This window comes from Oncorhynchus nerka, linkage group LG7 (genome assembly GCF_034236695.1).
Source record: "Oncorhynchus nerka isolate Pitt River linkage group LG7, Oner_Uvic_2.0, whole genome shotgun sequence".
NCBI classification, from domain to species: Eukaryota; Metazoa; Chordata; class Actinopteri; order Salmoniformes; family Salmonidae; genus Oncorhynchus; species Oncorhynchus nerka.
In genome coordinates this window covers 82,308,946-82,321,530 of record NC_088402.1, presented here as the reverse complement: position 1 = coordinate 82,321,530, position 12,585 = coordinate 82,308,946, and the positions used below count along the sequence as shown (strand labels likewise).

Here is a 12,585-nt window from a genome sequence, read left to right as displayed (position 1 = left end):
GTGACAGTGCTGAGGAACTAGTGGGGGAAGGAGAGGGGATGGTGAGAGAGAGAGGAGGGGTGGGGGGGAACCTAGAGAGTGACAGTGCTGAGGAACTAGTGGGGGAAGGAGAGGGGATGGTGAGAGAGAGAGGAGGGGTGGGGGAACCTAGAGAGTGACAGTGCTGAGGAACTAGTGGGGGGAAGGAGGGGATGGTGAGAGAGGTGGAGAGAGAGAGGAGGGGTGGGGTGGGAGGAACCTAGAGAGTGACAGTGCTGAGGAACTAGTGGGGGAAGGAGAGGGGATGGTGAGAGAGAGAGAGGGGTGGGGTGGGAGGAACCTAGAGAGTGACAGTGCTGAGGAACTAGTGGGGGAAGGAGAGGGGATGGTGAGAGAGGTGGAGAGAGAGAGGGGTTGGGAGGAACCTAGAGAGTGACAGTGCTGAGGAACTAGTGGGGGGAAGGAGGGGATGGTGAGAGAGGTGGAGAGAGAGAGGTGGGGTGGGAGGAACCTAGAGAGTGACAGTGCTGAGGAACTAGTGGGGGGAAGGAGAGGGGATGGTGAGAGAGGTGAGAGAGAGAGCTGGGGTGGGGGAACCTAGAGAGCGACAGTGCTGAGGAACTAGTGGGGGAAGGAGAGGGGATGGTGAGAGAGAGAGGAGGGGTGGGGGAACCTAGAGAGTGACAGTGCTGAGGAACTAGTGGGGGAAGGAGAGGGGATGGTGAGAGAGGAGGGGTGGGAGGAACCTAGAGAGTGACAGTGCTGAGGAACTAGTGGGGGGAAGGAGAGGGGATGGTGAGAGAGGGGAGAGAGAGAGGAGGGGTGGGAGGAACCTAGAGAGTGACAGTGCTGAGGAACTAGTGGGGGGAAGGAGAGGGGATGGTGAGAGAGGTGGAGAGAGAGAGGAGGGGTGGGAGGAACCTAGAGAGTGACAGTGCTGAGGAATTAGTGGGGGAAGGAGAGGGGATGGTGAGAGAGGGAGAGAGAGGAGGGGTGGGGGGAACCTAGAGAGTGACAGTGCTGAGGAACTAGTGGGGGGGAAGGAGAGGGGATGGTGAGAGAGGGGAGAGAGAGAGGAGGGGTGGGGGAACCTAGAGAGTGACAGTGCTGAGGAACTAGTGGGGGAAGGAGAGGGATGGTGAGAGAGAGGAGGGGTGGGAGGAACCTAGAGAGTGACAGTGCTGAGGAACTAGTGGGGGGGAAGGAGAGGGGATGGTGAGAGAGGGGAGAGAGAGAGAGGAGGGGTGGGAGGAACCTAGAGAGTGACAGTGCTGAGGAACTAGTGGGGGAAGGAGAGGGGATGGTGAGAGAGGTGGAGAGAGAGAGGAGGGGGTGGGAGGAACCTAGAGAGTGACAGTGCTGAGGAACTAGTGGGGGGAAGGAGAGGGGATGGTGAGAGAGGGGAGAGAGAGAGGAGGGGGGGGGAACCTAGAGAGTGACAGTGCTGAGGAACTAGTGGGGGGAAGGAGAGGGGTGGTGAGAGAGGGGAGAGAGAGAGGAGGGGTGGGAGGAACCTAGAGAGCGACAGTGCTGAGGAACTAGTGGGAAGGAGAGGAGGGGGAGAGAGAGAGGGGTGGGGGGAACCTAGAGAGCGACAGTGCTGAGGAACTAGTGGGGGAAGGAGAGGGGATGGTGAGAGAGGGGGAGAGAGAGGAGGGGTGGGAGGAAGAGAGAGTGACAGTGCTGAGGAACTAGTGGGGGAAGGAGAGGGGATGGTGAGAGAGGTGGAGAGAGAGAGCTGGGGTGGGGGGAACCTAGAGAGCGACAGTGCTGAGGAACTAGTGGGGGGAAGGAGAGGGGATGGTGAGAGAGAGGAGAGAGGGAGGGGTGGGGGGAACCTAGAGAGTGACAGTGCTGAGGAACTAGTGGGGGAAGGAGAGGGGATGGTGAGAGAGGTGGAGAGAGAGAGGGGGTGGGAGGAACCTAGAGAGTGACAGTGCTGAGGAACTAGTGGGGGAAGGAGAGGGGATGGTGAGAGAGGAGAGAGAGAGAGGAGGGGTGGGAGGAACCTAGAGAGTGACAGTGCTGAGGAACTAGTGGGGGGAAGGAGAGGGGATGGTGAGAGAGGTGGAGAGAGAGAGGAGGGGTGGGAGGAACCTAGAGAGTGACAGTGCTGAGGAATTAGTGGGGGAAGGAGAGGGGATGGTGAGAGGGGGAGAGAGAGGAGGGGTGGGGGGAACCTAGAGAGTGACAGTGCTGAGGAACTAGTGGGGGGGAAGGAGAGGGGATGGTGAGAGAGAGAGGGAGGTGGGGTGGGAGGAACCTAGAGAGCGACAGTGCTGAGGAACTAGTGGGGGAAGGAGAGGGGATGGTGAGAGAGAGAGGAGGGGTGGGGGAACCTAGAGAGTGACAGTGCTGAGGAACTAGTGGGGGAAGGAGAGGGGATGGTGAGAGAGAGAGGAGGGGTGGGGGAACCTAGAGAGTGACAGTGCTGAGGAACTAGTGGGGGAAGGAGAGGGGATGGTGAGAGAGGTGGAGAGAGAGAGGAGGGGTGGGGTGGAGGAACCTAGAGAGTGACAGTGCTGAGGAACTAGTGGGGGGAAGGAGGGGATGGTGAGAGAGAGAGGAGGGTGGGGTGGGAGGAACCTAGAGAGTGACAGTGCTGAGGAACTAGTGGGGGAAGGAGAGGGGATGGTGAGAGAGGTGGAGAGAGAGGAGGGGTGGGAGGAACCTAGAGAGTGACAGTGCTGAGGAACTAGTGGGGGGAAGGAGAGGGGATGGTGAGAGAGGTGGAGAGAGAGAGGTGGGGTGGGGGAACCTAGAGAGCGACAGTGCTGAGGAACTAGTGGGGGAAGGAGAGGGGATGGTGAGAGAGAGAGGAGGGGTGGGGGGAACCTAGAGAGTGACAGTGCTGAGGACCTAGTGGGGGAAGGAGAGGGGATGGTGAGAGAGGTGGAGAGAGAGAGGAGGGGTGGGAGGAACCTAGAGAGCGACAGTGCTGAGGAACTAGTGGGGGAAGGAAGGGGATGGTGAGAGAGGGGGAGAGAGAGGAGGGGTGGGGGAACCTAGAGAGTGACAGTGCTGAGGAACTAGTGGGGGAAGGAGAGGGGATGGTGAGAGAGGTGGAGAGAGAGAGAGGAGGGGTGGGAGGAACCTAGAGAGTGACAGTGCTGAGGAACTAGTGGGGGGAAGGAGAGGGGATGGTGAGAGGTGGAGAGAGAGAGGAGGGGTGGGAGGAACCTAGAGAGTGACAGTGCTGAGGAACTAGTGGGGGGAAGGAGAGGGGATGGTGAGAGAGGGGGAGAGAGAGAGGAGGGGTGGGAGGAACTTAGAGAGTGACAGTGCTGAGGAACTAGGGGGGGAAGGAGAGGGGATGGTAGAGAGAGAGGTGGAGAGAGAGAGGAGGGTGGGAGGAACCTAGAGAGTGACAGTGCTGAGGAACTAGTGGGGGAAGGAGAGGGGATGGTGAGAGAGGGGAGAGAGAGAGAGGAGGGGTGGGGGAACCTAGAGAGTGACAGTGCTGAGGAACTAGTGGGGGGAAGGAGAGGGGATGGTGAGGAGGGGAGAGAGAGAGGAGGGGTGGGGGAACCTAGAGAGTGACAGTGCTGAGGAACTAGAGAGGGAGAGGGGGGAAGGAGAGAGGGATGGTGAGAGAGAGAGGAGGGGTGGGAGGAACCTAGAGAGCGACAGTGCTGAGGAACTAGTGGGGGAAGGAGAGGGGATGGTGAGAGAGGGGGAGAGAGAGAGGAGGGGTGGGGGGAACCTAGAGAGTGACAGTGCTGAGGAACTAGTGGGGGGGAAGGAGAGGGGATGGTGAAAGAGAGAGGAGGGGTGGGAGGAACCTAGAGAGCGACAGTGCTGAGGAACTAGTGGGGGGAAGGAGAGGGGATGGTGAGAGAGGGGAGAGAGAGAGGAGGGGTGGGGGAACCTAGAGAGCGACAGTGCTGAGGAACTAGTGGGGGGAAGGAGAGGGGATGGTGAGAGAGGTGGAGAGAGAGGAGGGGTGGGAGGAACCTAGAGAGCGACAGTGCTGAGGAACTAGTGGGGGAAGGAGAGGGGATGGTGAGAGAGGGGGAGAGAGAGAGGAGGGGTGGGGGGAACCTAGAGAGCGACAGTGCTGAGGAACTAGTGGGGGAAGGAGAGGGGATGGTGAGAGAGGTGGAGAGAGAGAGGAGGGGTGGGAGGAACCTAGAGAGCGACAGTGCTGAGGAACTAGTGGGGGAAGGAGGGGGATGGTGAGAGGGGAGAGAGAGGAGGGGTGGGAGGAACCTAGAGAGCGACAGTGCTGAGGAACTAGTGGGGGAAGGAGAGGGGGATGGTGAGAGAGGGGGAGAGAGAGAGAGGAGGGGTGGGGGGAACCTAGAGAGTGACAGTGCTGAGGAACTAGTGGGGGAAGGAGAGGGGATGGTGAGAGAGGTGGAGAGAGAGAGGAGGGGTGGGAGGAACCTAGAGAGTGACAGTGCTGAGGAACTAGTGGGGGGAAGGAGAGGGGATGGTGAGAGAGGTGGAGAGAGAGAGGGGGGTGGGAGGAACCTAGAGAGTGACAGTGCTGAGGAACTAGTGGGGGGAAGGAGAGGGGATGGTGAGAGAGGGGGAGAGAGAGAGGAGGGGTGGGAGGAACTTAGAGAGCGACAGTGCTGAGGAACTAGTGGGGGAAGGAGAGGGGATGGTGAGAGAGGTGGAGAGAGAGAGGAGGGTGGGAGGAACCTAGAGAGTGACAGTGCTGAGGAACTAGTGGGGGGAAGGAGAGGGGATGGTGAGAGGGGGAGAGAGAGAGGAGGGGTGGGGGAACCTAGAGAGTGACAGTGCTGAGGAACTAGTGGGGGAAGGAGAGGGGATGGTGAGGGAGGGGAGAGAGAGAGAGGAGGGGTGGGGGGAACCTAGAGAGTGACAGTGCTGAGGAACTAGTGGGGGGGAAGGAGAGCGGATGGTGAAAGAGAGAGGAGGGGTGGGAGGAACCTAGAGAGCGACAGTGCTGAGGAACTAGTGGGGGAAGGAGAGGGGATGGTGAGAGGGGGAGAGAGAGAGGAGGGGTGGGGGAACCTAGAGAGTGACAGTGCTGAGGAACTAGTGGGGGAAGGAGAGGGGATGGTGAAAGAGAGAGGAGGGGTGGGAGGAACCTAGAGAGCGACAGTGCTGAGGAACTAGTGGGGGAAGGAGAGGGGATGGTGAGAGAGGGGGAGAGAGAGAGGAGGGGTGGGGGGAACCTAGAGAGCGACAGTGCTGAGGAACTAGTGGGGGGAAGGAGAGGGGATGGTGAGAGAGGTGGAGAGAGAGAGGGTGGGGGAACCTAGAGAGCGACAGTGCTGAGGAACTAGTGGGGGAAGGAGAGGGGATGGTGAGAGAGGTGGAGAGAGAGAGGAGGGGTGGGAGGAACCTAGAGAGTGACAGTGCTGAGGAACTAGTGGGGGAAGGAGAGGGGATGGTGAGAGAGGTGGAGAGAGAGGAGGGGTGGGAGGAACCTAGAGAGCGACAGTGCTGAGGAACTAGTGGGGGAAGGAGAGGGGATGGTGAGAGAGGGGAGAGAGAGAGGAGGGGTGGGGGGAACCTAGAGAGCGACAGTGCTGAGGAACTAGTGGGGGGAAGGAGAGGGGATGGTGAGAGAGGTGGAGAGAGAGAGGAGGGTGGGAGGAACCTAGAGAGCGACAGTGCTGAGGAACTAGTGGGGGGAAGGAGAGGGGATGGTGAGAGAGGGGGAGAGAGAGGAGGGGGGGGGAACCTAGAGAGCGACAGTGCTGAGGAACTAGTGGGGGGAAGGAGAGGGGATGGTGAGAGGGGAGAGAGAGGAGGGGTGGGGGAACCTAGAGAGCGACAGTGCTGAGGAACTAGTGGGGGGAAGGAGAGGGGATGGTGAGAGAGGTGGAGAGAGAGAGGAGGGGTGGGGGGAACCTAGAGAGTGACAGTGCTGAGGAACTAGTGGGGGAAGGAGAGGGGATGGTGAGAGAGGTGGAGAGAGAGAGGAGGGGTGGGGGAACCTAGAGAGTGACAGTGCTGAGGAACTAGTGGGGGGAAGGAGAGGGGATGGTGAGAGAGGTGGAGAGAGAGAGGAGGGGTGGGGGAACCTAGAGAGTGACAGTGCTGAGGAACTAGTGGGGGAAGGAGAGGGGATGGTGAGAGAGGTGGAGAGAGAGAGGAGGGGTGGGAGGAACCTAGAGAGTGACAGTGCTGAGGAACTAGTGGGGGGAAGGGAGGGGGGGAGAGAGAGGTGGAGAGAGAGAGGAGGGGTGGGAGGAACCTAGAGAGTGACAGTGCTGAGGAACTAGTGGGGGGAAGGAGAGGGGGGGAGAGAGAGATGGTGAGACAGTGATACCCTTTTCAGACTATGATACCAACCCAAAACGTACTCTGCGCGTTATTTTTTATTTTAGATTGTCCTTTCTAGCATGGCCCCAGTATAGTACAGCACAGTACAGTATAGTACAGCACAGTACAGTATAGTACAGCACAGTACAGTATAGTACAGCACAGTATAGTACAGTACAGCACAGTACAGTACAGCACAGTATAGTACAGCACAGTATAGTACAGCACAGTATAGTACAGCACAGTATAGTACAGTACAGTACAGCACAGTACAGTACAGCACAGTATAGTACAGCACAGTATAGTACAGCACAGTATAGTACAGTACAGCACAGCACAGCACAGCACAGTACAGTATTACATTTACATTTAAGTCATTTAGCAGACGCTCTTATCCAGAGCGACTTACAAATTGGTGCTTTCACCTTATGACATCCAGTGGAACAGCCACTTTACAATAGTGCATCTAGGTCTTTTAAGGGGGGTGAGAAGGATTACTTTATCCTATCCTAGGTATTCCTTAAAGAGGTGGGGTTTCAGGTGTCTCCGGAAGGTGGTGATTGACTCCGCTGTCCTGGCGTCGTGAGGGAGTTTGTTCCACCATTGGGGGGCCAGAGCAGCGAACAGTTTTGACTGGGCTGAGCGGGAACTGTACTTCCTCAGTGGTAGGGAGGCGAGCAGGCCAGAGGTGGATGAACGCAGTGCCCTTGTTTGGGTGTAGGGCCTGATCAGAGCCTGGAGGTACTGAGGTGCCGTTCCCCTCACAGCTCCGTAGGCAAGCACCATGGTCTTGTAGCGGATGCGAGCTTCAACTGGAAGTCAGTGGAGAGAGCGGAGGAGTGGGGTGACGTGAGAGAACTTGGGAAGGTTGAACACCAGACGGGCTGCGGCGTTCTGGATGAGTTGTAGGGGTTTAATGGCACAGGCAGGGAGCCCAGCCAACAGCGAGTTGCAGTAATCCAGACGGGAGATGACAAGTGCCTGGATTAGGACCTGCGCCACTTCCTGTGTGAGGCAGGGTCGTACTCTGCGGATGTTGTAGAGCATGAACCTACAGGAACGGGCCACCGCCTTGATGTTATTTGAGAACGACAGGGTGTTGTCCAGGATCACGCCAAGGTTCTTAGCGCTCTGGGACGAGGACACAATGGAGTTGTCAACCGTGATGGCGAGATCATGGAACGGGCAGTCCTTCCCCGGGAGGAAGAGCAGCTCCGTCTTGCCGAGGTTCAGCTTGAGGTGATGATCCGTCATCCACACTGATATGTCTGCCAGACATGCAGAGATGCGATTCGCCACCTGGTCGTCAGAAGGGGGAAAGGAGAAGATTAATTGTGTGTCGTCTGCATAGCAATGATAGGAGAGACCATGTGAGGTTATGACAGAGCCAAGTGACTTGGTGTATAGCGAGAATAGGAGAGGGCCTAGAACAGAGCCCTGGGGGACACCAGTGGTGAGAGCACGTGGTGAGGAGACGGATTCTCGCCACGCCACCTGGTAGGAGCGACCTGTCAGGTAGGACGCAATCCAAGCGTGGGCCGCACAGTATAGTACAGCACAGTACAGTACAGGCCAGCACAGTACAGCACAGTACAGCACAGCACAGCACAGCACAGTATAGTACAGCACAGTACAGTACAGTATAGTACAGTACAGCACAGTATAGTACAGCACAGCACAGTATAGTACAGCACAGTACAGTACAGGCCAGCACAGTACAGCACAGTACAGTACAGCACAGTACAGTACAGCACAGTATAGTACAGCACAGTATAGTACAGCACAGTACAGTACAGTACAGCACAGCACAGTACAGTACAGCACAGTATAGTACAGTACAGTACAGTACAGCACAGCACAGTACAGTACAGTACAGCACAGTACAGTATAGTACAGCACAGTACAGTACAGTACAGCACAGTACAGTACAGGCCAGCACAGTACAGCACAGCACAGCACAGCACAGTACAGTACAGCACAGTATAGTACAGCACAGTACAGTACAGGCCAGCACAGTACAGCACAGTACAGTACAGCACAGTACAGTACAGTACAGCACAGTATAGTACAGCACAGTACAGTACAGCACAGTACAGTACAGCACAGTACAGTACAGCACAGTATAGTACAGTACAGTACAGCACAGCACAGTACAGTACAGCACAGTACAGTATAGTACAGCACAGTACAGTACAGCACAGTACAGTACAGGCCAGCACAGTACAGCACAGCACAGCACAGCACAGTACAGTACAGCACAGTATAGTACAGCACAGTATAGTACAGCACAGTACAGTACAGTACAGCACAGTACAGTACAGTACAGCACAGTACAGTACAGCACAGTACAGCACAGTATAGTACAGCACAGTACAGTACAGGCCAGCACAGTACAGCACAGCACAGCACAGCACAATACAGCACAGCACAGCACAGTACAATACAGCACAGCACAGCACAGTACAGTACAGCACAGCACAGTACAGCACAGCACAGCACAGCACAGTACAGCACAGCACAGTACAGCACAGTACAGCACAGCACAGTACAGCACAGCACAGTACAGCACAGCACAGCACAGTACAGTACAGCACAGCACAGCACAGTACAGTACAGTAAAGGTCGGCTCAGCTCATTAGTGTGAAAATGATATGAGAGAGAGCAGTGCAGGTCGGAACAGGAATAACTAGGGCTTCTCAGAGAACTACAGGGAAGGTGAGAGGGCCACAGGAAAGGTGGGGTCTGGAGTTGCTTTGATGAATTGCAAAGTCCACGGCTCATTAATCAAGGTTTCCTTGCAATGCTTTTAATGTCTCTCTCCGCCCCCTCTCGCTCTCATTCTCTCACTGTCTTACTCTCTCTCTCCCTCTCCCTCTCTCGCTCCACCCCGCCCCCCCTCCTTTTCTCTCTTCCCCCTCCTCGCCAGGTGAAGTCGGGCTTCTTCCATGAGAGCGATGCTAAAGTGGTGGGGAAATCAATCCGCGACCGTGTCACGCTCATCAAGAAGTCCCGTGAGAGACGCCAGCAGCAGCTGCTCCAACAGCAGCAAGGCTTTGTTGAGAGACGGGACTCCACCCTCACCTCCTCCTACACCAACACTTACCCCTCCTGCACCTCCTCCCTGGGGCCTGGGGTGGCTGGGCTGACAGGGCGAGGCGGGGGAGGTGGTGGGCAGGGGGAGGCTGAGGAGATACCAAAGGCAGATCAGCATACGAGGCAACAGCAGCAGATCCACAGTGGGAATCCTCTGAGCCTACCCACAGGTACTGTACGACTCTATCAGAGGCTTACCAGATAGGTTCCTACTGTACAATACACATACACTGACTGTACAAAACATTATGAACACTTTCCTAATATTGCCAGCCCCCAGCACCCCCTTTTGCCCTCAGAACAGCCACAATTCGTTGGGGACTTGGACTCTACAAGGTATCGAAAGCGTTCCACAGAGATGCTGGCCCATATTGACTCCAATGTTTCCCACAGTTGTGTCAAGTTGGCTGGATGTCCTTTGGGTGGTGGACCATTCTTGGTACACACGGGAAACTGTTGAGCGTGAAAAACCCAGCAGCGTTGCAGTTTTTGGGTCCCATGTGGCTCAGTTGGTAGAGCATGGTGCTTGCAATACCAGGGTTGTGGGTGCGATTCTCATGGGGGATCAGTCTGGGGAAAAAGTACAAAATGTAAAATGTTAACAAAAACCAAACCCGGTTCAAAGGCACTTAAATATTTTGTCTTGCTCATTCACCCTCTGAATGGCACACATACACAATCCATGTTTCAATTGTCTCAAGGCTTTAAAATCCTTATTTAACCTGTCTCCTCTCCTCTACATTGAAGTGGATTTAACAAGTGACATCAATAACGGATCATAGCTTTCACCTGGAATTACCTGGTCAGTCTATGTCAAGGAAGAGCAGGTGTTCATAATGTTTTGTATACAAATGCCACGTTCAAAACAACTGGAAACTCGGAAATCGCAGACTTCCCGACTTCAGTGCGTTCAAAACAACCGAGAACTCGGGAAAAAAACGAGCTCCGACTGGGAAATATCGATTTGAATGGTCATCTAACTTGGAATTCCAACATTGGAACTCGGGCCTTTTTCTAGAGCTCTGACTTTCCTACCTGAAAATCACTGACGTCATGATTTGACCTCGTATTTTTCAGAGTTCCCAGTTGTCTTGAACGCGGCATTAGTGTACATACACTACCTACCACCGTAACAACATCAAACAAAGTATATTGAACATGTAACAGATACACATATTTTTGGAATGTGGACAGAATGATACCAGTATAAAAAAATTGTATGAAATATTTTCAATATCCCCCCAAAATGTATTGTTTCACACCTCCCATTGTATTTACTTCAGGAGGGGAGAGCATTGTTTCAGCCAGCTGTGAGTCCTATGCCAATGGCCAGAGCCAGGCGTACCCTCAGCAACGGGAGTCCTACGTGCTTTCTCAATCCAACCTCCCTGCTGCTGCTTCGGCAAGTCTATGGCTACATATCAAATAGCACCCTATTCCCTATGTACTGCACTAGTTTTGACCAGGGCCATGTAAGTGCACCATGTAGAGTCTAGGGTGCTATTTGGAACATACACAATGTTATGGTTGTTCCTGTTTTGGAGAATCCAGTTTACAAAGAGATTGAAATCTTATTTTCACTCAGCAACCCTGCAATCACGTTAACTTATATTGTCTATTATTTATTTTTAGGCAATTATGGCCCACACCAAAATGTTCCCAATTAGTCAGAGCAGAGGAGTTCCGAATGTGCTTATTGGTCAGAGTAGTGGGATTTCCGGCATGTCCATTGGCCAAAGTGGTGGTGGGGCTCCTGATGGTCAGCAGACTTACGTTCAGCCTGTTGCCATGCCAACACAGGTTTCACCAGATATACCACAGCAGTATTCACAGGTGAGTGGATCTGCATCTCTATCGACCCTGGTCTCAAAAACACTACAGTTTGAACCTTCCCAAATAACTCTTAATTTTCACCTTAATATTTTATCAGTTCTTTAACAATAATGACAATTCCAATTATCATAATTATGCTTTCATGTTCTTTGAAACTGTTTATAATTCTTTGATTAAATCCTATGATTAATATTTACACTTACCTTCTCTCTCCACCTCAATCCTCCCTCTCCTCTCTTACCATAACTCCCTCTGCCCACCTGACCATCCCTCTGCCCACCTGACCATCCCTCTGCCCACCTGACCACCCCTCTGCCCACCTGACCATCCCTCTGCCCACCTGACTATCCCTCTGTCACCCTGACTATCCCTCTGCCCACCTGACCATCCCTCTGCCCACCTGACTATCCCTTTGCCCACCTGACTATCCCTCTGTCACCCTGACCATCCCTCTGCCCACCTGACCATCCCTCTGCCCACCTGACCATCCCTCTGCCCACCTGACCATCCCTCTGCCCACCTGACCACCCCTCTGCCCACCTGACCATCCCTCTGCCCACCTGACTATCCCTCTGTCACCCTCACTATCCCTCTGCCCACCTGACCATCCCTCTGCCCACCTGACTATCCCTTTGCCCACCTGACTATCCCTCTGTCACCCTGACCATCCCTCTGCCCACCTGACCATCCCTCTGCCCACCTGACCATCCCTCTGCCCACCTGACCATCCCTCTGCCCACCTTACCATCCCTCTGCCCACCTGACTATCCCTCTGCCCACCTGACCACCCCTCTGCCCACCTGACCATCCCTCTGCCCACCTGACTATCCCTCTGTCACCCTGACCATCCCTCTGCCCACCTGACCATCCCTCTGCCCACCTGACCATCCCTCTGCCCACCTGACCATCCCTCTGCCCACCTGACTATCCCTCTGTCACCCTGACCATCCCTCTGCCCACCTGACCATCCCTCTGCCCACCTGACCATCCCTCTGCCCACCTGACCATCCCTCTGCCCACCTGACTATCCCTCTGCCCACCTGACTATCCCTCTGTCACCCTGACCATCCCTCTGCCCACCTGACCATCCCTCTGCCCACCTGACCATCCCTCTGCCCACCTGACCATCCCTCTGCCCACCTGACCATCCCTCTGCCCACCTGACCATCCCTCTGCCCACCTGACTATCCCTCTGCCCACCTGACCATCCCTCTGCCCACCTGACCATCCCTCTGCCCACCTGACTATCCCTCTGCCCACCTGACCATCCCTCTGCCCACCTGACTATCCCTCTGTCACCCTGACCATCCCTCTGCCCACCTGACCATCCCTCTGCCCACCTGACCATCCCTCTGCCCACCTGACCATCCCTCTGCCCACCTGACTATCCCTCTGCCCACCTGACCATCCCTCTGCCCACCTGACCATCCCTCTGCC

At 55.3% G+C, this 12,585-nt stretch overlaps 1 protein-coding gene across 1 annotated transcript in view; it reads left to right on the top strand.

Annotated features, from left to right (window-relative positions):
- Positions 1 to 12,585, top strand: part of LOC115132510 (uncharacterized) — a 153,024-nt gene that overhangs the window by 86,104 nt on the left and 54,335 nt on the right. The window contains exons 8-10 of the mRNA XM_065021095.1: positions 9,149 to 9,485; positions 10,599 to 10,717; positions 10,948 to 11,148. Coding sequence (XP_064877167.1) covers positions 9,149 to 9,485; positions 10,599 to 10,717; positions 10,948 to 11,148 — 657 coding nt within the window. The remainder of the gene's footprint in view (positions 1 to 9,148; positions 9,486 to 10,598; positions 10,718 to 10,947; positions 11,149 to 12,585) is intronic.